The sequence below is a fragment of the Lepidochelys kempii genome, chromosome 1 (assembly GCF_965140285.1).
Source record: "Lepidochelys kempii isolate rLepKem1 chromosome 1, rLepKem1.hap1, whole genome shotgun sequence".
In the NCBI taxonomy this organism is placed as follows: Eukaryota; Metazoa; Chordata; order Testudines; family Cheloniidae; genus Lepidochelys; species Lepidochelys kempii.
In genome coordinates, this window is record NC_136380.1 from 80465445 (window position 1) to 80489924 (window position 24480).

A 24480-nucleotide genomic window follows, 5' to 3' on the forward strand; every position below is an offset into this window, starting at 1 on the left:
AAGGAGCAGGGAATAGAAGAGAAGGATTATAGAAATATGTATAGGCTTTAAAATCCGGATCTCTATTTCCAATACTGGGGTCGAAAACATCCAGAGCGATAGAACAAGTATAATTAGATTCAATGCGGCAAGCTGAGCTGTGCGGGCGGATCTCTGAGCCCTCATGGATCAGGGCCGTGCTCGCTATCTCCTTGTGCCTGACCAGTTCCTCCCTCGCCCCCCATTAATGTAACTGTTTTGTTTGCAGTATTGTGAGGAATTTGCATACCCCACACGGTAAAGAAAAATATTTTGTTGAGTGATTTTCAGGTCAGATTTTCATTTAATTTTATTTTGTTTTTTGCTTAAATATTTTCATTTTTGCGAGTGTTGGATTTTTAGGCTTATTTTTCTTGTTATGATGCCTCTTTTGATGTCAAATTTGCCACCTACCACAAATGGTTTTGTTTTGTTTTTTTTTGCTTGAAGACACATATGGACAATTCCTTTTCAATCCCATACAACCCATGTTCATGACATTGAAATATTTTTCTTGACTATTTCCTTTTGTACACGTTTGTGGTATCAAATAGCAATAGCTTCAAGCCCTAGTTAGTTCATAGTAATATAGTGTAATGGTTACCATCTTGACCAACACAGTTGCTTGAACCAGGAACTTCTGGAGCTGAAAGCTTAAGTATCTACAACTTGAACTAAAGAAGCAGTCTTTCATGCTGGGGAATTCAACAGCTTAACATCCTGACTCAAGGACTTGTAACACACACTGAGCAGTGGATTATTATTTATTATTTGCATTACTGTAGTGGCTAGGAGCTTTGTGCTAGACACTGTACAAACAGAACAAAAAACAGCCCCTGCCGCAAAGAGTTTACAGTCTATAAGACAACAAATTAATACAGATAGAGGGGAGTATAAGGGAATCGTGAGACAATATTGAACAGCACTACAGCATCCTAACTGTTTTCAGAACACAGAAAGGAGGGGTTTGAAGGAGAAAAATTAGTTGGTTTTGCAGATGTTTATGGGGAACTCCTCCAAAGTGTGTGTGCAGTATGGGAGGAAGCATGAAGGTGCTTGTTTGAAAATGTAACAAGGGGGTGATGGAGGATGGGTATCATGGGCCAATCAGACAAGAGTTAACATCTCAATAGGAAAGGAGTACTTGTGGCACCTTAGCGACTAACAAATTTATTTGAGCATAAGCTTTTGTGAGCTACAGCTCACTTCATCGGATGCACTTCATCTCAATAGGGCTATAGTGGTATTTTTGTAGAAAGTATCAGATGTGGCACAAAACTGTTTCACTAACATTATTTTTTACAATACATAGTTACAAACAATCCCCCATGTTACTAGAAGACACAAAGATTAGAGAAAAATATACTCTTCCTTTTTTGAGTTTCTTTACTTTATGTAGTCAATATTGTTTTGTTGATGGACAGTTTCATTTTCTGTCTCCTACACCGGAATTCCACACGCTACCATACTACTCTGGGCAAGCTCAGTGGGGTCCTGGTATATGACTAGGGCAGCACTTAGGCAGTAATACAAATAATAAATAATAATGTTAATCAGGAAGGGAGAAGGCAGGGCTAATAACATATGAATCTCATTGTTAAAATATAATTCTGAAAGTGGCTGAGATTGGAAAAGGTGCCTCCTGCAAGCAGCAGCAGCAAATCATACCTCCATATTGCTCAACAAGAGCAAGCAGTCTTTTCAATTGGGAAAGTAGAAACTGCAAATAATTATTGTTTGCTGGTTTTCTCAACAAAATAGCATTTTGTATTTTAGATACAATTATAGATAGGGTGTGTCTTTCATCTCCTAAGGACATACTCCAGTTTTATTGAATGTTTCTCTAAGGCAGATGGTGAAGAAATGGGGAAAACTAGAAATATATGAAACTTGAGATTGAAATTCTGGGGTTTATTCTAATATATGTGTGTGGCTTTGTATAGCATCTGTAAAATAGCCAGAGATTTATCTTTTTATTAGTGTTGCTGCCCACTTACGTAAAGCTAGTTGATTTAATGTTTCATTTGGCTGACTTGCTTAATGTGATGTTAGATTTGGTTATTTTGATCCACACAATTTATTTTTAGTGCTAAATTCTTTATAAACCTACACATTTACATAAACATTAGTACTTTTGAGATAATTAAGTTCTCAACCTTTAATCCAGCTACCAGAGTTTCAGTTTTCAAAACCAGTCCTCTCTCTTCTCAACTTAATTCTTTTACACATCTTTCAGCATCGAGCCAGGCCCTTTCCTGGGATTCACCAATGAATGTTTAGATGGTGCAGCCAGCGATGCAATGGCGAGTGACAGGTGCCGGTTAATATCAGGAGAAGCTCCAACGGCTTCAGGCTGAGCAGTGCTTAGGGGTGGAATAGTGGAACCAACGGGGGAAGGAAATGTTCCCAGAAAAGCAGATGAGCCTTGTCATAGATATAAAGGGAAGGGTAACAACCCTTATGTATGCAGTAACATAAAATCCCTCCTGGCCAAAGATACAGAATCGCCTTACCTGTAAAGGGTTAATCAGTGCAATTAACCTAGTTGGCCCCTGACCAGAAGGACCAATGGGAAAAGAAAATACTTTCAAATCAGGGGGAGGTTTTGTTTGTGCTCTCTTTGTGTGTTCCTTCTCGAAGAGAGAGAGGGTCCAGACAGGAAAAACATCTCCTAAAAACATACCTAAAATGAGCATCTAAAATTTAAAAAATTGTAAGTAAGGCAAGGAAATGTGTTAGATTATCTTTTCTTTTAGCTTGTGAATTTTCCCTATGCTAAGAGGTAATTTCATTCCTGTTTTGTAACTGGGAAGCAGAGTCAGAGGGGAATCCTGTGTTTTAAGTCTTTTTATTTACCCTGTAAAGTTACCTTCCATCCTGATTTTGCAGGTGCCATTCTTTTACTTTTAAAAAAAAAAAATCTTATTTAAGAACCCGATTAATGTTCAGTGTACTAAAAACCCAGGGATTTGGTCTGCGCTCACATTGTAACTAGTTGGTTAATATATTATTCTCAAGCCTCCCCTGGAAATGGGGTGAAGAGGCTTGGGGGGATATTTTGTGGGGATAGGACTCCAAGTGGCCCTCCCTAAATGTTTGTTTAATTCACTTGGTGGTGGCAGCAATACCGTCCAAGGACAAGGAAAGGAATTTATGTCTTGGGGAAGTTTTAACCTAAGCTGGTGGTGCTCAACAGTTGCTCGTTCTGGTGGAGAAGGACCCAGGTGTTTAGCAGTGGCTCAAATCTCCAAGCAGCCCTATTTAGGGGTGGCCTGCTTGCCCCAATCTGGGGAAGGCACTAAGAACGGTGGGTTTAAAAAGCTCCCTTCCAATTTCTTTCCAGGCTCTAAACTAATCAGTGCTTGCTGAAATGTTCATACTATGTTAACCAGACTTGAACTGGAAGATTCTAACTGATAGAGAACTACATCAATTGGGCATTGATATTGCAGCCCTCAATGAGATGAGGCTTTCAGAAATTGGATCTGAGAAATTATCAGTTCTACTCATCTGGGAAACCTGACAATGAATTAATGATACGTGATGTTGGATATGCTGTCAAGAAGTCTGTCCTCAGTGTATGTACCCCTCCAGTACCTATCAATGAGAGGATCATGCAGCTGGATACAAACACAAACTCTGTGTGACTGACTCTTCTGTCCATTTATGGCCCAACACTTGATTATTCCAAACAGCAAAAAGATGAGTTTTATTTTCAGCTGGAATAAATAATTAAGAATTTTTTTTCCGGGGACAGACTCACTTGTGTGGATAAGGATTGGGAGCACAGGGGACACATCATTGGTCAATACAGCACAGGTAGCCTCAACAGAAAGGGCCAGCTGTTCTTGAGCTTTGTGCCTTTTGTGAGCAGATAGTCCCAAGCACCTATTTTGCTGGCAGGTGGCAGCAGCCGCAGAAAGGTGATATGGAGGCACCCTCACTCAGCACATGGGCATCAGCTTGATCTCATCCTGATCTGTCGCAGAAACATTTGCAATGTATTGCACGTTCAATCAATGCCTAGTGCTGATTGTGACACTTGAGCATGCTCTTTTGAGGGCCAAGCTCCAATTGCATCATAAAAAGATCTGTTATGCAAAGCGAAAAGGTAAACCTTACCTCAACATCACTAACATGAAGGATTCTGATACTTGTGCAAAGTTTCAATGTGTGCATGAGCTCGTTTTTTAAAATGATCAACCTGATTCCCCTGATTTTGACACCTCATGGGAAAAATTTAATAAGATGATACTGGTTACTGCCAAGGATGTCTTTGGAACAACAGAGAAAAAACATCTTGATTGGTTTGCAGCATCTGAACATCTGCTGCTCCCACTTATGGGGGGGAAAAAATCCTCACCTAACTTTACTTTAACAACCACCTAAGACCAGAACTCTCAAGTTTAAAGAGGGTAAGGCTGAGGTTCAGAAAGCCACCAAAGAAAGTGCCCAGAAGTAAAAAGAAAAGGAGTACTTGTGGCACCTTTTTGCGAATACAGACTAACACGGCTGTTACTCTGAAACCTGCCCAGAAGTATTGGCAAGACCTGTGCAGAAAGATTCTGATCTGTTTGAAAGAGGGGACCTTTGTGGTACCTATAGTGCAATTAAAGAAGCACTCGGTCCATCTTGTAAAAAGACCGCAAACCTAAAAGCAAAAGATGATACCATATTAACTGACAGGCAAAAACAACTTGACTGATGGATTGAGCATTACAAAGAACTCTACTCAAAGGATGTCATTATCTGTGACGCTGCCTTAGGTGCTACGTTGGCTCTGAGCTGTGCTGCTGTAATGCATCTGGTAAAGATGTGGTATGCTGACAGGAGAGCGTCTCCCGCCAACATAGCGCTGGTGTGAACAGTGCAAAACTTGTTGCTCATGGGTGGAGGTTCACACCCCTGAGCAATGTAAGTTATATTGACTTAGGCTGGAGTGTAGACTTGCCATTAACTGCCATTCCCCAGTGCAGGCCTGGCACCTCAATGACGCGGTCACCAAAGCAGTCATCACCAGCTTCCAACAATGCAAGAGCTGGCCCAAACACCAACTCCTGAAGGTGTAGAGAAGGCTACAGTCAGATCCCCTGCTGCCTTTAGGAGCTCCAGAGGTAGGAAGCTTGCAAGTCACATCTATGCCCATTTCTGAACCTCTTGGGAAGAAAGCCATATACCCCAGGATCTGAAATATGTAAAGATAATTACTCTTGTGATGCTGGGCCAAAAAGGTTTAAGCAACTTGCAGACTAATTGACCCTGATTCAACCTTTAGTGACATATTAGATGTTTTGTGTGTTTACATGTATATTGTTAGAGGTTAACAACATAACCAAACAGTTCCTCTCTGTAGCTGTATTCTGTTAATTCAGAGATCAAAAGGAGATGTTAACATTTAAATGTTTGATACCACGGTCTTAATTTCTCTTTGAAGTGTGTAGCAAATCACCTGCGTATTCTTGGAGATAGGCAATTGTCTTATGTTAATCCATGTAGCTAACTACCAGTGATGCTTAGGAAATAGGCTTTTGAAGTAACCTACTGTTCACCCAAAGACTGGTGCTGTCAAGAGGCTGCAAAAATCTCTATAAACTCTTGTGACCTGATTCTTTCATCTCAGATCTGCTTAAGCTTTATCTGGGGGAAATTTGAGTCGTAAGACTAAGATCTCCAGTCCCATCTGGAGTTTTTATTTCAGATGACAAAATTCAGTATCTGCCATTGTTTGCAGTGTTGGTGTAGTCATATTGATCCCATGATGTGAGATACAAGGCACGTGAGGTAATATCTTTTATTGGAGCAACTTCATTTAGACACTATTAGGATGGCTCTCTTTTTTCTGTTTAATGAAGCAAATAAGTTCTGATGATAAAGAAGAAGATTCAGACAATCCCTCATTAACTCAATATGCTAGGTCTTCACATGACACTACTTCAGCCATCTCCATGCATCAGTATTGGATTTCCACTTCCTTAAAACCACTCTCGCAGAACTTGATCTTGCAAGGTGCTGAGAAACTGCAGTTTTCACTAACTTAAATGAGACCAAGCCTTAGACTGGGGTTCCCAAACTTGATTCACCGCTTGTTCAGGGTAAACCCCGACAGGCCGCGAGATGCTTTGTTTACCTGAGTGTCCGCAAGTACAGGTGCTTGCAGCTCCCAGTTGCCTGTCAAAGTCAGATTCAGGATTCACATAATTTGTCAGACCACTCTGTTTATTAGTAAAGCGCTTTGCTAGTGCACCCAGGTATGTGAGCCCCTCGCTGAGGCTCAAGCTAACTTATTTATACAGATAAGCCAAAGCCAATTTAACATGAGACAAAAAAAAGCAGAAACTGAGAAATATACATACATATCTTATTTGCATACTAACGTTTACCAATCTCCTAGCTCAGTAGGAGCTCTAAGTTAATTAGTTTGAGGACCTATTGTCTCACACTCCTTAATGTTTCTCTTCCTGACAACTATATTTCAACCAACCCTTCAAGTAGCATTTCTTTAATGAATTATAATTTCAGTAAAAAGAAAAGGAGTACTTGTGGCACCTTAGAGACTAACCAATTTATTTGAGCATGTGCTGTAGCTCACGAAAGCTCATGCTCAAATAAATTGGTTAGTCTCTAAGGTGCCACAAGTACTCCTTTTCTTTTTGCGAATACAGACTAACACGGCTGTTATACTGAAATTATAGATTTCAGAGTAATTCATTCTACTTTCACATGCCGCAGTTCACTGTTCCCAGGCAATGGGAGTTGCAGGAAGCAGCGGCCCGACACGTGCCACTTCCTGAAGCTCCCATTGGCCAAGAACAGTGAACTGCAGCATATGAAAGTAGAATGAATTATACTGTGGACACTCAGGTAAGCAAAGCATCTCGCAACCTGCCAGGGGCTTAACCTGAACAAGCGGTGAACTAATTTTGGGAACACCTGCCTTATACCAAGCCCTTAACCAGCAATGGTTATGTTTTTAGCTGCATTAAGTGTGGAAAAAAGTATTAAAGAACAACTAGACAAAGATGTTTGTTTATACTCCTATATTTTATGTATAACCATAATCACATCAGACCAGAATACCTTAATTCTGTGATATGTCCATTAATAATAATTGGGATATCTCCTTATCTATCACCCATCTAGAAAATAGCATCCTCTCTCAACCCACATGTATTCCAGAGTCCAATCACTTATTTGCATTATTTTGAACTACATCAATTTCATTTTTAGTCTTGGGTCACCCTCAAGTAACATATAAGATCTAGACATTGTTTTTCACTGAACTTTTTATTAAATTCATCATCTTATCTTGTTTTAAAAGACTGATAGGCTAAGTCTCCAAAGCCCCAGGGATCCTGGTTAGGATTTCTATGTTCAGTGTATACACAATCAATTTAAAACAACACTAATGAAAATACACATTCAAATATTAAATCTGTTTGCTTCAAGGAGACATTTGATTTAAGCAGCAGCAATGTTTTCTGCCGTTATTTAGTCAAAGATGGCCCCATGAGCCGCATTAACAGCACAGGCTTTGAGGCCACCAAAGATGAATATTAGCTTTTGTTTACAAAAGAAAGTTTCTAGTAAATACAGCTGTGAAAATGTAAACCAATGCAAGTTAATTATAAGAGCTTAATGGAACAAGTAGCTGGACTATTTCTGCAGTAGGAGGGTGTGGAGGACCAAAACATCTCCCACTCCACAGACACTCACCATATATAATGTGAGTCAGTTATGTTTAGAGTAGATTCCAAAGAGCCTTCCCATTAACTGTCCCCAGAATGTTTAGCCTGGCCTTGTGCATGCAATTGTGATCCTGGTGGATCTGTTATGGCTGTGGAGTGGGAATATGGTGAAATGCTGTTTTGCAGTGCCTCCCTCCCCCCAAAATATGTTAAGGCTAGCTCTGCTTATTAAAATTTTCAGCCCTCTCTGAGTCTGGGAGTAAACAGGCTGCTAGATGGCCGCCACACACAGGTATACTATTTTTATTGCTGCAAGGAGAACTCTGCTTCTACATTCCTCACCATTGCTGTTTGGAGCACATGAGGGATATATCACTTAATCCCTGTGCCTTTCTTCAGCCACTTGAATATTATATGAGGAGAAAAAATAAAAGAGGAAGGGCCAAAATACCAACTGCTACAGTGAATGGAAATTCTGCAGCTCCTGGAGTCCACTTCTCTCTGCCAGGGCCTGGCTGCCCAGCCTCACCTTGAAATTTAGGAGGGATCTGGAGCCTTGCTCCCCATTCTGCCCCACAGGCAGAGGCTATTAGCATCTTAAACTTTTTTTAAGTTACAGTATATCACACTTTTACTGCAATGCACAGTATTTATTTTATCATTAAGGCATTGGATTTTTATTAATATTTTGTAGATGCAGCTGGAAATGTGTGTGAATTTTAAATAAATTTAAGTAAGCAAGAGAGAAGATATAAAACTAAACCCACATTTACAAAGGTTTCTTCAGAAGTGATCCATATATGACATACTACAGGTACAAAATCCTGGAAGAATGCAGGACCCACAGGAGTACAAGATAGGTAGATCTCATGTAGTTTTGGGTTTACTTGTATTGGTATACTTGAGATAAAACTATAAAATAGGATAAAACCAAGCAAAGGGAAATTTAGGTTGAGCATTGGGAAAAATTCTAAAAAGTAATGTTAGACTGAGAAATAGTCTCCCGGAAGAAACAAGGAGCACTAGGACAGACATTTATAAATAGTGTGATCCCTTCTTTCAACACCAGTGTCCCACTGTTAACATCAACTTTGCCAAATAGTAGCAGAATTGTGGAGTCTTACAGGACAATTTCCCAGTGGAGGAGAAATCAATGGCAGAGTCTGGGTATATTCCAAATGTAACTTGCTTTATTTGCATCTGCACACTAGTTTTGTAACAGGTAATTACAAACAGCATGCAGGCAATCAATCCCTTCTTCTCAGCCCAACCCCACTCAGCTTCCCAAGAAGCTAGTCTATCTCAGGAAATGCCTCCACCCATAAAAAATACAGCAGAGTGAACTCTCCATTGTCTGCCACAGCATCTCTCAAAGGACTACTGCACTGCAACACTAACACCACAGTACTTAGTCAAAGACTCACTCTTGTTTACATAAGAAACATTTCTTACACTGTGTAACAGCACCACCTAGTGACTAAAACAATGAGGAGTCCTTGTGGCACCTTAGAGACTAAGAAATGTATTTGGGCACAAGCTCTTGTGGCTATAACCCACTTCATCAGCTGTATGGAGTGGAAAAAATACAATAGGCAGGTATAAATAAACAGTACATGAGTTGTGGGTTATAGCCCACAAAAGCTTATGCCCAAATAAATTTTAGTCTCTAAGGCAGGGGTGGGCAAACTTTTTGGCCAGAGGGCCACATCAGGGTTCTGAAATTGTATAGAGGGCCCAAATAGCCTGGCCACCACCCCCTCCTACTTCCTGCCCCCCTCAGAATCCCTGACCTATCCAACCTCCCCTGCTCCTTGTCCCCGAACACCCTCTCCCGGGAACACCCGCCCCTAACCGCCCCCCCGCAGACCCTACCCCTTATTCCACCCCCACACCTCCTGGGACTCCCATGCCTATCCAACCCCCGCCCCCTCTCCCCCATTCCCTGTCCCCTGATGTGGGCCGCGGACCATAGTTTGCCCACCTCTGCTCTCAGGTGCCACAAGGACTCCTCGTTGTTTTTGCTGATACAGACTAACATGGCTACCCCTCTGAAACCTGTCACCTAGTGACTGCTACCAGTCATAGAATAGGCAACCTTATGATGTAGCACCACAGCAAGTGAACTAAAACTAATGGTTCCCCCTATTTTTTTTAAATCAAAAAGTGTATTAAAAAACTCATTGCTTCAAAATAATTTGTGTGCTATTTAACTGGACCTTTGCACATACAGTATGAAGTTAATAAAATATTTCCATTTTACATTACCACATGCCATTGCGTATATACGTATAACACTAATAGACTGTTTGGGAAGGATGACACTCACTCATTCTTAACAAGAAGTTACTGGGATGCCAGGTGAAACAGGATGGAGTTTACTCAGTACCATTCTCAGCTACCTGACCAGGAAAAGTAACTAGAAAACCTGCAAAAGCTCATAAATAGTAGCTCCTGACAGCCGACAGATAATATCCAGATTCCCAAACTGACCCAATCACTAGTAGCGAAGAGACAAAAAGCTGAAATCTATTAACATTAGGAGTATCCCATGACTCTCAGTTCAAGAGGCAGTATATTCCCCACCACCACTGCCTTAGAGCCTTAAAAAAAAAAAAAAAAAGTCATTTCAGAGAATCTGTCAGCATATTCTCAAACTACACTGTTTTAGGAGGCTTTGGTATGGACATATTCAGAGACAAACAGTCATCCCTTTAAACAGCAATATTTTTTTAGGCAGCTCTCCAAGTGCACATATCTGCTCTATTTCAAAGGCTGCTTAATGAAATGGACCAAATGGGCTTTTTACATTTTGATTTCCAATTGATAGGCAATTTGCTCCAGAATTTTATGAGCAGACTAGTAAACCATTTGCTAAATTAGGGCTCAACCTTGTTTCCATTCAAGTCAGCATCAGTTTTTGCCACTGACTTCAATGAGAGATGTCTGCTGAAATAACTAACTTAGATCTGAAAAACTGTTCTCTTACAACAGAAAATTAAATTATAACCTGATTTCTATTTCGCAAACAACATAAACAGAGGTATATAAATCAGAAACTGTTCAACATAACATATATTCAGAGCAACACCTGAACAAGAGGCCTGGTTTTCAAAAGGTCCACACTGCTAGCAGCCTCACTGCTATCCGTGGGACCTTCTAGATGCTTAGGCTTTTTGAGATCAGACCTCTTGCTTACATGCCGAAATAAAGATTTAGACACCCATTTTTGAAAATCTTACCTACTGTAATTTAAGGAGGGAATGTAGAACTGGACAGTAAGAAGACTCATTAAAAAGGGGGAGGGGAAGGAATTCAGAGGTAGTTTCTTTTAAAAAGTGTCTTTAACAAGAAAAATAAGGGAAGATTGACAATTAGGAAGTAGGAACTTCCAAAACATAAAATTTTGATAAGGAACAGGTAAGGGAATGTAAACCAGTGGATCCAGAGAACACACATCCAGGATTAAGCTCATTAGCTAATAGCCTAATTGAACCACTGACTATTTTTTAAAAAGTCCTGGAGAACAAAGGATTTTTCAAAAGACTGAAGAGGAAGTGGTGTGAAACTTTTGAGGAGAGAAAGTGATCCAAGTCGTTACCCTCCACAAAGTTCTCTCTCAATCCCTCAAAGTAACATGAAACATACTTAAAACATGATAAAAATCTGAATTTCTATATGATTAGAGTCAAAAATACTAAAAGTAGGTTAGCTTCCTTAAGAACAAGTCTTCCCAGACACAATTGCTTTTTTTAATTTAAGAGAGTGTGTGGTGGCAGCACAGATTTCACGTATTTTGCTTTTAGTAAAGTATGTGGTAGATCTCATGACATTTGACTCAAAATTAAATCAAATTGATTAGGACACACATTACCACATGGATTGAAAATGGCTGAAGGACTGTAAATAAAAGGTAATAACAGGCAGAGTTGTGGAGAGGAGCAGAGCAGTACAAGAATAAGCCTTAGGATCTTCTCTGTGCCCCAGAAAGGGCCATTCTAACAACTTTGGTAGCCTGGATAGAGCTAACAAGCCCCACCTACTACCAGGAGTCAGCTGTAATTACTCAGCATCTTTATAGAGGGTTCTAGGCCCAGCTTCACAAAGGGATGTAGGCATCATGATGCTGAGCACAACACCTGACTTTTACATGTCTAGAAAAATCACTGGAACAATGTGATCCACAAAGCCTGAGTTAAGTGCCCAGGCTCCCTATAGAATGAATAGGGAGAGACACATTTTAGACTATAATCCAAAAAGGCCAGCATAGGAGGCAGGGAGCTGCCTAAACTAGTCAATGGGAGATGCCAATGACAGGGGGTGTGTCCTAAGACCCACCCCTCTCATGAAGATCAGTGCTTAAATCTGTGCTGTAGGGAGATGCCTATCTTTGCTAGCCATCCACATCCAGGAACTCCTCTCCTGGAGACAAACAGCTTAGGCACCTTATGCTCAAATAAATTGGTTATTTTATACCTATATATATAAGCTTAGGCACCTTATACTCAAATAAATAAAAATATATATATACACACACACACACACACACATACACACACACCCCTATATATCTAAGGTGCCACTAGTACTCCTTTTCTTTTAGGCACCTAGGGTATTTCTTGCAATGAATTAGGCAGACCTTTATCTCCATATAAAATGGTCAGGGAGAGCAGAACCTCTTTTATAACCTTTAGAGCAGTGGTTAGGGTACTCACCTGGGATGTGGGAGACCCACAGTTCAAGTCACTCCTCTGCCTGAGAAGGGATTTGAACAGGAATTGCCACAGCTCAGGTAAGTGCTTTAACTGCTGAACTGTAGAGTGATTCTCACTCTCTGTAGCCTAATGACTATTTAATTATTAAATGACTTAACTGAAATAGAACAACTTCAATAGGAGAAACAGAGGGACCCACATCAGAATATCCCACAATCTAGTAATTAAAGCACGGCAGATCCCAGTTTAAATTCCCTCTCTTCATAAGCAAAGTACCTTTATGAATCTGGGCCCCCTAAACTAGTTATAGTAGCTAAGTAGAAGAACTCTGCACTCCTATGCAAAAGATTAGAAACTGCCCTTCATATTTGCGTCAGGAAGGAGAAATTAAAGAGAGCTAGAATGGTTAGAAAATATGAGCAGAAAAGTTTATCAAGCTTGGAAAATAAAATACAAGCTAATATTTCTGAAGAAAAATAATCCAGAAGTCATTCAAAACAGCAGGAGAAACGTGGAAAGAGGAAAGCTAAAAAGGCCAGGAGCTATTTCAGACACATAACTATCTGTTCAGAATGCAATTTAGAAAGAAAGAAAGGCAATGCCATTTTGGGGACCTTGACTAAGACTAAATGGAGCCATGTTTTTGCTTTGGCCATGATCTGGATGAAACTGGGACATGCCCAGGAGCAAGTGGTCAGAAGGGTAATCTAGGCCTTAATGCAGATGCTCTTTGGAGAAGACATCCTCATTGTCCAGTAAGAGTTTGCAAGTGTAGTAGTGCTGTGAAGACAGAACACTGGTTTACTTTAACAGCCACATTTCTCTTCCTCCACCCAACCACATTTCTTTAAGTACAGTTCCTTGCATAAGACTGATATTCCCTGCCCTCCCTTATAAAATGTTAAAGTCAGACAAGAACTGAGCAATGCTAATGTGGTCTTTTATTCAGTTCAAATTAAAAAAAATAAAAATCTTTAAATACAGACCCTGCTAATTTCAGTCTCTTATGCCTCTCCCTTTTCCAGAGGTGCTGTCTTTTAGTTGCTGCGGGGAGTGCTTGACTCCTGCTTTGCTCCAAGCTCTTGCCTCTTCCCACCCACCCCCACCTTTCTGCCCCCCACTCCTATTCCTCTAGCACTTCTTGAACACCCCTGAACAGCTGATCACAGTCAGTGTGAGGCACCTAGAGGGAGAAGGAGGAGCTGATGGGTGAGGCCCACTGGGGGGTGGGAGGTACGGGGGGAGAGGGAGCTGGTTGGGGGCACTGCTGGTAGGTGCGGAGCAGCCACTATTTTTCCCCCCCATGGGTGCTCCAGCCCCAAAGCATCCAGGGAGTCTGTGCCTATATCATTTTCCAAGCTCATATAGTGCATTTCCAACATATTTCTCAGTGGTGTAAATAATCCTTGTAGTCTTTGGAATTTAGCTTTGAATTCCTCTATTTCCCTACTCATTTGTGTGTGATCAGCAAGATAAATAGATGGAAGAATTTGGCAAGTTTTATCTAATTCAGTTTGGAGAGAAGTTTAGTTAGACTACCTGTCTTTTGTTTTATTAAAAAAAGGTGTTTGTGTGCTCAAGGAAGTCAAGATAGACTTTCATGCAACAAATAAGCATGGTCATGAATATAGACCACTTTTAAATTTGTTGTCCAAATATTTAATAACTTAGTTTGTAAACATACAAAAATGCATGGTATAGAAATCTGTATTAAAATGGAAAGTAATATTAAAGACAAGATGTGATTCTTTATTCTGCTACAAATCTGGTTCTACACAGGCACAACAGTAAAAAGTTGCTTTTGTCTAACTTGCCAGTATCACTATTCCACACAATTCAATTTCTAAAACAATTTGAGTATTTAATTGCTCCATTGTTTAATGCTGTAATTCTTACAGATGACTGAATAAAACATCTGAGATTTACCTCAACAGCCAACTCTCAGTCACCATCTATTTAAAACAATATAAATCAAAAAGGTGTTCACTGAGATTTATCAGAACAGTCATACCAGACACAGGCTTCTGGGGTTCTTCTAACAAATTTCAATATCCTGGCATGCAGGGATGTTTCACAAAGTATTCATTAATGTTTCTGGCATTATTGTCTCAGGTTGCCATAATGTGACAGTTTTAGACTCTGACTTTAAGGCCACAAGGGACAAATCATGATCTATTCTGACCTGCACACTGCAGAACATAGAACTTCACCCACCAACTCCTGAAATATAACCCCTCAACTAAGGCTGAGTTTCTGAAGTCCTCAAATCATGGTTTAAACACTTCAAGTTATAGAGAATTCACCATTTACACTAGTTTAAAACTGTAAGTGGCCCATGCTGCAGAGGAAGGTGAAAAAACACCAGGGTCTGTGTCAATCTGACCCAGGGGGAAATTCCTTTCCAACTGCAAATATGGCAATCAATTAGACCCTGCATTTGTGGGCAAGACCCACCAGTCAGATACCTGGGAAAGAATTCCCTGTAATAACTGGGAGCCCCCCCCTTCTAGTGTCCCAAATCCAGCTGTTGGGGATTTTTGCTACTGGCAAAATGGGCCACATGCCATTGCAGGCAATCCTATCATACCATCCCCTCCATAAACTTATCAAGCTCAGCCTTGAAGCCTGTTAAGTTTTTTGCCCCCACTGCTCCTCTTGGAAGGCTATTCCAGAACTTTACTCCAGTGATGGTTAGAAACCTTCGCCTAATTTTGAGCCTAAAGTTGTTGGCCAGTTGATATGCATTTGTTCTTGTGCTTAACTGAAATAACTCCTCTCCCTCCCTGGTACTGACCCCTGCAATATACTTAGAGCAATCATATCTCCCCTCAGCCTTCTTTTGGTTAAGCTAAACAAGCCAAGCTCTGAGTCTCCTCTGATAAAGCAGATTTTCCATTCCTCTGATCATCCTAGTAGCCCTTCTCTGCACCTCTTCCAGTTTGAACTCATCTCTTCCTTAAAGATAGGAGACCAGAATTGCACATGGTATTCCCAATGTTTCACCAGTGCCTTGTATAATGGTACGAACATTTCCCCGTCTCTACTGGGAATAGGGTTACTGCAAATTGCTCCAACTGCACAGGTCTGCCAGTCTTCACTTGGAGAAGCTGCTATTAATGCTAGTTTAATGTTGCTGGACAAAAAGGCATCAATAACCAAAGCATCTTTTCTCCACTCATGTTCCAATATCAGCACAAACATTATCAGCTACACAAAGTCTGACTAGAGTCTGTAACAGCAATTTAAGTATCAAGTGTCACCCCAAAATTTGTGGTTCATCTGGTTACTTGTTTTTATTTTACTTTTGTCACCTATGCACATGTTTAACAACGGTCCCCAAAACTCTTAAATGCAGTCACCTAAAACACAAAACAATAGGCTTCAATTACAAACACCAATGTAAGCTCTTCTAGAAATCCTTCAACTGACCATGTGATGAGACTCTGTACCAACCATCTCCCTGAAGGCTCATAAAAAGTGGACTTTGGGGTATGCCCAGGCTGACAAACCCAGGCTCTGGAAGAATGAGGAAGGAAGTACATTCTAGAGGCCAGGCCCTCTCCCAGAGAATATTCTGCAAGCAGCCGCCTCTCATTTTCAGATCAATTAAGTGCCACTTGCACATGCCTACTGATCTGAACTGCACAGATAGTCTCTCAAGTAAGGTTCCAGGTCCCAAACTATTTAGTTTGAAAGGTTAAACCCATCACCTTGCAGTTCATCTGGAATCCAGTGCAACTCTGAGTATTGGTGCTGTGCTCCCTGCACTATGCTCAAAGGAGCAGACACACTCTGCACAACCTTGAGTTTGAATGGTTCCAGAGTGTACCCACAACATGGACTGCATTACAATCATATTGTCCTGAGGTGACAAAAGGAAAGGATGATGATAGCAAAAGCTGCATCAGAAGAAGAGCTTGAACTCTTCTAGCCACTTCTAGATTTAAAAAACAAAAAAACCACCTTTTGGCACTGCTACTTGATCTTTTAAAAGCAGCTCTTGTTCCAACCACCTTCAATATTGTGAAACTAGGTCAAATGGTGGATGCAACCCCTCTTTCAGTAGCACATACATGACTGTTGCCAATTTTTTCCCCATTGCTTTCAGCCTATTTTCATCTGGTCTTATTATCAAGACTAAGCCTCAGTCCGGTAACCCTCACCCATTCGGTTTTCATACAGGACTTATTTGCTCCATTGCACAAGCAAAGCATGATCTGATTTGAATACCTGCAGCATTCTCATTACATATCAGAATATTTTGTTTTCCGTATGTCTAATTCCATTTAGTTGTAATCTTCCATTTTAAATTATTCTGTTTATATGAAGACGTTCCAAAATGGAAAGCTGGATTATTCCATATTTGAAGTTACCCTCATTCTTGATCACAGATGGCCACTAAGTCAGAATCTTACTGCTGACTGACCAGGACAACTAGTCTCTGGACAGACAGCAATGCAGTCCTGTGGACTCCTACCAGAAAGAGTACTGCAGCTCAAAGAGTCTGTCGGACTCTTAATAATGTTGCATGTGATTTGTTTAGTTGAGGCTGACCTTAAGTTTCCATTTCTTGACTTGAAATTTCCAGTTCAGAAGACCAAGTGATGCAACTGCATCAAGCTTCCAGTTTAATTAGGAAACAAAATCTGCTGATCAGAATAGTAAGTACATGCCACAAGTTTAAAGTTGAATTTACTACAGAACATACATGAGCAACAAAATAATGTGCTATCAACTGTATTTATGTGCTGCAAACATATTTAACACACATTCACTTTTTTTAAATGTAAACTTACCTATAAGTTCTGCTTAGTCAATGTTAACTTCCCTGCACAGAACTAAGATTTTAGACTCTGTTACTAGAGATATTTTCCTACAATAAGAGACGGTAAATCCAGATTTATGGAAATATTTCAGTGATACTACTCTTTTATTAATAGAATGATGAAGATGTTCTCCAATAATTAACAAAAGGGAGTAAAAATCAGGCTTCTAACCTACTTGATACAACTGGAATTTGTCAGTTTGATGACACTACTCATGGCTAACAATATGCTTGCTGACTGTAATTTTATGTACTCTACGTAGATAATGATATAATTGATTCCATGTGCACACCAATGGCATCATTGATTTTATAGAGAAAAGTGTAAACATAGGGTTTACACTTCTTCCAGTAGTCTCCTCAGTTAGCATTTTCATGGGTGTTTCCACATGGCCGAGTTTATATACAGTATGTAGCTTCTGCTGTTGAACAGTAGGAAAAGTCTGAGGTTGTTACATAGCTAAGGATATGTCACAATGTTCTGCCTGAATAGAGCTAAATACACTTTTACTCGGATTACCACCTTGCAAGAGTTTGTTCTTTCATATATTTAGAACAAAAAGTTACATAAATAAAAAAAGCTTTCAGTGTGATCCAAAAAAAGAGGAAGATATTGAAAAATATTCTTGACAGGACCATGAGAATACATACCTTACTTAAACATTGACACTTAATTACTTGTGCAAGATAGGAAGGCTTATTTGGATCAAGTAAAGTGTGTCTTTTAAGTATTTAAACAGTTTTGCTCAAACTGTTTCAAGAACAGCTGCCATTTCCTTGAAATGTCTGAAGAAGTCCTGAAAAAGAAGAGGCAATATTAAACTGCACTTTAACAATTTGCATTGTAGTTAAAGCCAACAGCTTCTTGTTGGAATTTTTTCCCTATGTTTACAAATAGCACCCAAGATTATAGTATCTAAAATATGAGAACTTTATTCCAGTTTGCTTTATGCATTAGTCAGCACTTTGTGTAAAGTCACTTTCATTATAGTCTGATGCCATATTTGTGTGGTTTTGTCTTATGCCTTTGGAAACAGGAGAGAAAAAAAATGTTTTAGAAGTGGGAAAATGTGGTTGTAAGACCACAGAAATTGATAGGAGTAATACCTGAAAGTATTTTTATTCCCAGTTTGAAATAACCTCGATATTCAGTTTACAGTGTCCCTTTCACATAGCAATTGAACAGCAATATATTAAATAGTTTCCAATCTACAGAGTTGAGACTCGAGCAGATCTAGATTCAGAAAAATCACCAGTCATCCCTTGCCTTTTTAATACATTTTTCACTAAAGGGATTTATTGATAGTTAGCCTTGTAGAAGTTTAGTTTAAAAACAAAGGAGATGTAATGACCCTTTAATATAACTGAACTGATAGCTAAACAAAAGCTCTCACCACCACCACCCAGGTTTTCAGCTATAGGCAAAGGAATTAAGGACCACTATGATAAGATTGCAGTGGGGGGGGGGGGGAGGAAGGAGGAGAATAGTAAAATTGTACTGGGGTGCAGGTATGCTGTGACTGAACAGAAGATATGGCAATAGAAGAACACAGTGGGGCACCAGAGCTGGAACATTTCAGGGGGGAGGGAATCCACCAATAAACCAAAATAAAACCTTCCTTTAATGGCTGTTACAGTAGGTCCACAAATGCCAGCAAAAAGGAGCGTACAACATTTTATATGAAGAGCCAAGATTTTTCAGCCTTAGAGGAATAGAATCAACTTGACGACTAGTCATTTAAAAACAATGTTTCAGGTATTACACCTCCCCAGAGAACCCCAGCCAATTTTTGTGGCTTTGCAGCCATATTTTTTTACTACTCTGTTACTTGGTTGTTGCATGAAAGACTCACACAAATCAAGAAAGAGAATGTGACTGACTACCTGATTATATGGGAGACCACAGTGAAACCAACTACACAAAGTAAACACCCCCTCCCCTTGGATTTTTTTTCATTTATAGCACTAGTAACATCCTCCTACCTCAGAGTGAAGTGCTATTTTTTAAATGGCATTGTTCCTAGTGATTTGTGCGTGTTTACTTTTATAAATGTAAGCCTGTAAAATATAAGCTATATAATCACACTGGGAGGTCGCTCTGTTCAGCATTAGGAAGTCTCTTCCAGCAAGCTCAACCTATTGGTAGTCTACTTTCACCTCTCCACGTTTATTGTGTGGGGAAGGGAGAGCAGCAGCAGCAGAGACTTAATTAGCAGCTGCTGTTTAACTATATAGTCAGAAATGGTTCCAAAAGTTAGTGTACATTCAGCTATGATGATTCAAGTGATTTGGAGATTCGTGTTTATTTTGAAGAAGCTAAGAGAGTTGCACAAATTTTTTTTTTTAAATTGACAATTCCACTTCATGAGGAATATGTACAAATCAGTTATGTTTAAATTTGGGACCGTCTCACCAGATTAAACTCTCTGAAAGAGCAGCTAGCCCTCTGCCTCTTTAAGTACCATAAAAGAACCCAGAAAGCTCTTATTAGGCCCAAGACTAAAGAAATGCAAAACAATTTTTAAAGTTAAGGATTTATCATACATTAGCTCCTTACCCATTTGACCCTGGCCATTTCACATGATCTCACAGAACCCTCCAAACTCCCAGCAATCTGACTTCTGGCACCGGCTATTGCTCTAAGTCAGGGGTTCCCAAACTTGGTTCAGGGCTTGTTCAGGGTAAGCCCCTGACAGGCCATGAGACGCTTTGTTTACCTAAGCGTCTGCAGGTACAGCTACTTGCGGCTCCCAGTGACCGGCCAATGGGAGCTACGGGAAGCGGTGGCCCACCCCACGCCACTTCCCGCAGCTCCCATTGGCCGGGAACGAAGAACCACGGCCACTGGGAGCTGCGAGCAGCTGGTTACCTGAGCATCCACAGGTACAAAGTGTCTCACCGCCTGCCAGGGGCTTACCCTGAACAAGCCACGAACCAAGTTCAGGAACCCCTGCTCTAAGCATTAAGGATTTTTTTTCCTGGAAGTTTGGTTTCAGGCTTTAATTCAAATTTTAGTTTTTAAGGCTGGAGTGGTCCCACAGACCTCTTGAGCTTCAAACACACTCAGTGATTGCAGGACAGGCAGCTGGGTAGCAAACTAGACAGATCATCAAGCGAGTTAACATACTAAGAGATCTAGTAGTCTTTGGTTACAATTTTACTCATTGAAACAGGATAGTTTTGATAAGGGCAAAGCAATTTTAAACTTGGAATTCTTAAGTCAGAGTTCTTATTAAATTAACAATGTTTGGGTTCAGTTGCTTAAGCAAATAGATTTTTAATCTGAACCATATGTAGATGTCTCATCTTTCCATTACCACATATGTAATTAAATGTCTCAAATGTGCTTTCGTAGATGTAAACATTTGCGTATCTATTAAGAAAGTACTGTTGTATGCAACTCTTTTTGAGAGGTAACACTTGTATGAAACTGGATTACAAACCTGGAACTGTGGGATTGTCATTTCAAAAGACCTGCTCATTATCTGGCCCGACGGCTCTGCCACTTTTAGTGTCATTGTAACGTAAGGATACTTAAGAGACCTGCAGCTGTCAGAGCTCACTGCCATTCCCAGTTTCCACTGAATATCTATAATCTGAAGAAAAGAGAGCAACCAAACCGTTTTTGAACACTTCCAATCAAGCCTACTGACACTCAACTATACTATCAGTAATTAAGGCTATGTTTAGTGATGGGTAAAAGTCATGGACAGTAAACAAAAATTCACGGCCAGTGACCTGTCTATGACTTGTACTATATACCCCTGACAAAAAAATTTGTAAAGGGGGGGGGGGGGAGAAGAGAGGAGGAGGTGTGCAGTGTGTGTCCCAGGACACTGGCTGGGGTGGGGTGGGGGGCGCAGTTGGTGGGGCTGGCAAGCTTCTTACCTGGAAGCAGCAACACCAGACTCCCTCAGCTCCTAGGCAGAGCCAGGCAGCTCTGTGCGCTGCCTCCGCCCCGAGTGCCGGTTCTGCAGCTCCCATTGGCCGGGAACTGTGGCCAATGGGAGCAGCGGGGGCAGTGCCTGCAGGCGGTGCACAGAGCTGCCAGGCCACTCCTCCTGAGAGGTGTTGCCAGCTCCAGGGAGCTCACACCCCACTACCTGCCCAGAGCCCTCACCCCCTCCTGCACACTAACACCCAGCCCTGAGTCCCCTCCCACACCTAAACTGCTGCTGCTGCTGGTGGGAGGTGGTGGCCGATGCTGCCCCAGCAGTGGCTGGCCTGAGGGCCACCTGAGCTGTTCAAAAGTCACAGAATCCATGACTAACTTGCAGCCTTATCAGTAATACATTAGCCCACCATCCTCTAGCTCACCCAGAAGCTGTGGGCTTGATGTAGGAGCTATTGAGTAAAATTCTGTGGTCTGTTTATTGCTGGAGGTCAGACTAACAATTCCTTGTGGCCTAAAGCAGTGGTTCTTAACCTTTCCATACTAATGTACCCCTTTTGGGAGATTGATTTGTCTCGTGTACCCCCGAGTTTCACCTCACTTAAAAAGAAAAAAAGACTACCTGCTTAGAAAAATCAGACAAAGGTGTCACAGCACACTATTACAGGAAAAAATGCTTACTTTCTCACTTTTACCATATAATAAAATTCATTGAATATAAATATTGTACTTACATTTCAGTATATAGTATACAGAGCAATATAAACAAGTCATTGCAGGAAGAAATTTTAGTTTGCACTGACTTGCTAGTGCTTTTTATGTAGCGTGTTGTAAAACTAGGCAAATATTTAGATGAGTTGATGTACCCTCTGGAAGATGTCTGCATACTCCCAAGGGTACATGTACCTCCAGTTGAGACATCACTGGCCTCAAATATCTATTAAACTATAGCTAAAACTGCAGAAAATGGAATATAACGTTAAGAAATGTTGGATCATAAAGGGTCACCTACTAGATGCTCTAAACAAGACTAAATTCTTCTCTATCCTGACCCCTTAAATCAGTGGTTCTCAACCAGAGGTACACAGAGGTCTTCCAGGGGGTACATCAACTCATCTAAATATTTTCTTAGTTTTACAACAGGCTACATAAAAAGCAGTAGCAAGTCAATACAAAACTAAAATTTCACACACACGACTTGTTTATACTGCTCTATATACTATACACTGAAATACAAGTACAATGTTTACTGTAAAGAAATCTTCTCCTTGGGCTGCCACCTTGACATGGTGGAGAAGCTTGCGTATACTTAAGACCCTAAGACCGATGCTGTTGGGAGTCCTGTACTTCTAGTAGGGTCACTCTTTGCAGTAAGGTCGAAGGCAAGGTACCAGACAAAGTGCAGCCCAACTCAACACAACCCAGTATAAGACCTCAATGGCAGAGCAGGCAGATGAAGCAGGATCACCTCTCAATGGCTGCAACAGAGGAGAAACCCCTGGTTGTCTCGGACTTCCTTGCCACAAGACACAGGTGCCTCTTCTGCCAAGATTTGTGTGGCTGTTGGTGCACTATGGCTCCCCCAACATTAAACTACTCAAATGCAGGCTTCTCTCACAGGAAGAGCTTCCCCCCACCCCCAATATTTATATTCCAATTTTTTATTTATATAGTTAAAAATGAGAAAAAGCAATTTTTCAGTAATAGTGTGCTGTGACACTTTTGTATTTTTATGTCTGATTTTGTAAGCAAGTAGTTTGTGAGGTGAAACTTGTGGATACTCAAGACAAATCTGACTCCTGAAAGGTATACGGGTAGTCTAGAAAGGTTGAGAGCCACTGCCTTAAATAAACCTGGATCTCAACTGCAGCTCCCCTTCCTCCCCCAAAAAAGTTGTTGTTCTAAAGTACTTTGTAGCCATGCAAACATAGCTTCAAATTACTATATAGAACACAATTTCAGGAAAAAAAGAGGCCCTGGAGAATTCAATAAGTCAGTGGGAGAGGCAAATACATCATCCATTTCTTCTACCGTTCAGTAGCATTTATGGGTCCATTTTCATTTTAAGACTCTACTAGCCAGTCAATACAACCAGGATTTAGGCACAGGTTTCCAGCTTGGCATTAAGCAGTTACATTTCACTTGCCCAGACAACAGGCTTTTTCCTGGCATAGCAGAGATCATCATCCGTCAATAGTCATAATTATAAATTTACAATTGCAAATTTTGGTGAAGTTTGATTTGACTGAAGTTTCGTAGATAAACACAAATTCAAGAAAACACATTTTCAACTGTTTGTTGTTACTTGCTAGGCAATTACTATGAAGTCAGATTGTTATTTGAAAGAGGATTAGATACAGATATTCAAAAGCATGGTTCTGCTGACAACTCCAGGGTTCTAGTATCACTCAAGCTTCACTGATTTTATTTTTGATCCTTAACAAAAAGGGTTAAGGACACGTCTAGGTCTTCACAATTGTGTTGCAATGAAATGTTTCTTCAACAACATAAGCTCCAATAATTTAGCAGATACACATGACTGAAAGGCACTGGCATTAAATCCTAAGGGTTTTTTTTAAATGAACACACACAATCAAAGATTAAGTCCTTAAAGAAGGGCAAGAGCAAAACCTACTTAAGGGTTGCTTATGGTGAGCTCTTAGTGCTCTGTTGTTGTTGTTTGTAAGTATACAAGCAGGAACAGATTTTTCTGCTGCCAGTGCAATTTTTCATGGCAGGAGGATTTTACCCACCCATCTTTAATTGATAAAGAAAATCAGGGTAACATCACTCCTAAGCCCCTGATAAGAGGCACAAGACTGTACTAATGCCTATATGAAACCTTTTTGTTATGGTTGTATTCTTTGTAATCTTCATCAAGGATTTAGGAGCTAGAAGTATTCTTAGCTAACTCTAGACTTTCAGAAACACATGTTGAATTTTTTCAAATACTCAACTTGATCTATTCATGCATTAAAAGAAGCAGAATTACTGTTTTATTTTTGTGCATGAAAGTTCATAACATGACCGTATCAGTTTTATATAAAGATCATGCATAAGTATTAATGTAAGAATTCACATCAGAATGTTTTGCTTAAGTACATGAATGTCAGAGCCTTATTGTGCTATACACTAAGTAAAATGTTAAACTCATGGAAGTTAAAATATTAAAGCTCCATTTTAACTCACTAACAACGATGAGAAGCGTAGTTTGAACAGACTGTCACTTGTATGAATAAGCAGACACACTTTTTTTTTGTAATTAAAAGTGCCAAGTGTGTTTAGTGCCAGTCACTTCTTTCAAGGTATAAAACCTATATACAACTTTAAGTAGAAATCTATGTTGTC

The 24480-nt window shown here is 40.3% G+C and overlaps 1 protein-coding gene across 5 annotated transcripts in view; it reads right to left on the reverse strand.

Moving 5' to 3' along the window:
- Nucleotides 1–612: 612 nt before the first annotated feature.
- The window catches only part of COMMD6 (COMM domain containing 6), a 28781-nt gene continuing 4913 nt past the window's right edge, over nt 613–24480 (reverse strand). For 2 of the 5 annotated variants that reach the window (XM_073346941.1, XM_073346923.1), the window contains 2 exons: nt 20684–20836; nt 17023–18037 (listed from right to left, as the gene is read on the reverse strand). In XM_073346941.1, coding sequence (XP_073203042.1) covers nt 17987–18037; nt 20684–20836 — 204 coding nt within the window. In that variant the 3' untranslated portion in view covers nt 17023–17986. Of the gene's footprint in view, nt 5204–6814; nt 8616–17022; nt 18038–20683; nt 20837–24480 lie in introns of those variants that run through there. The other 3 variants (XR_012159290.1, XR_012159291.1, XM_073346948.1) reach the window with 3 other exon arrangements.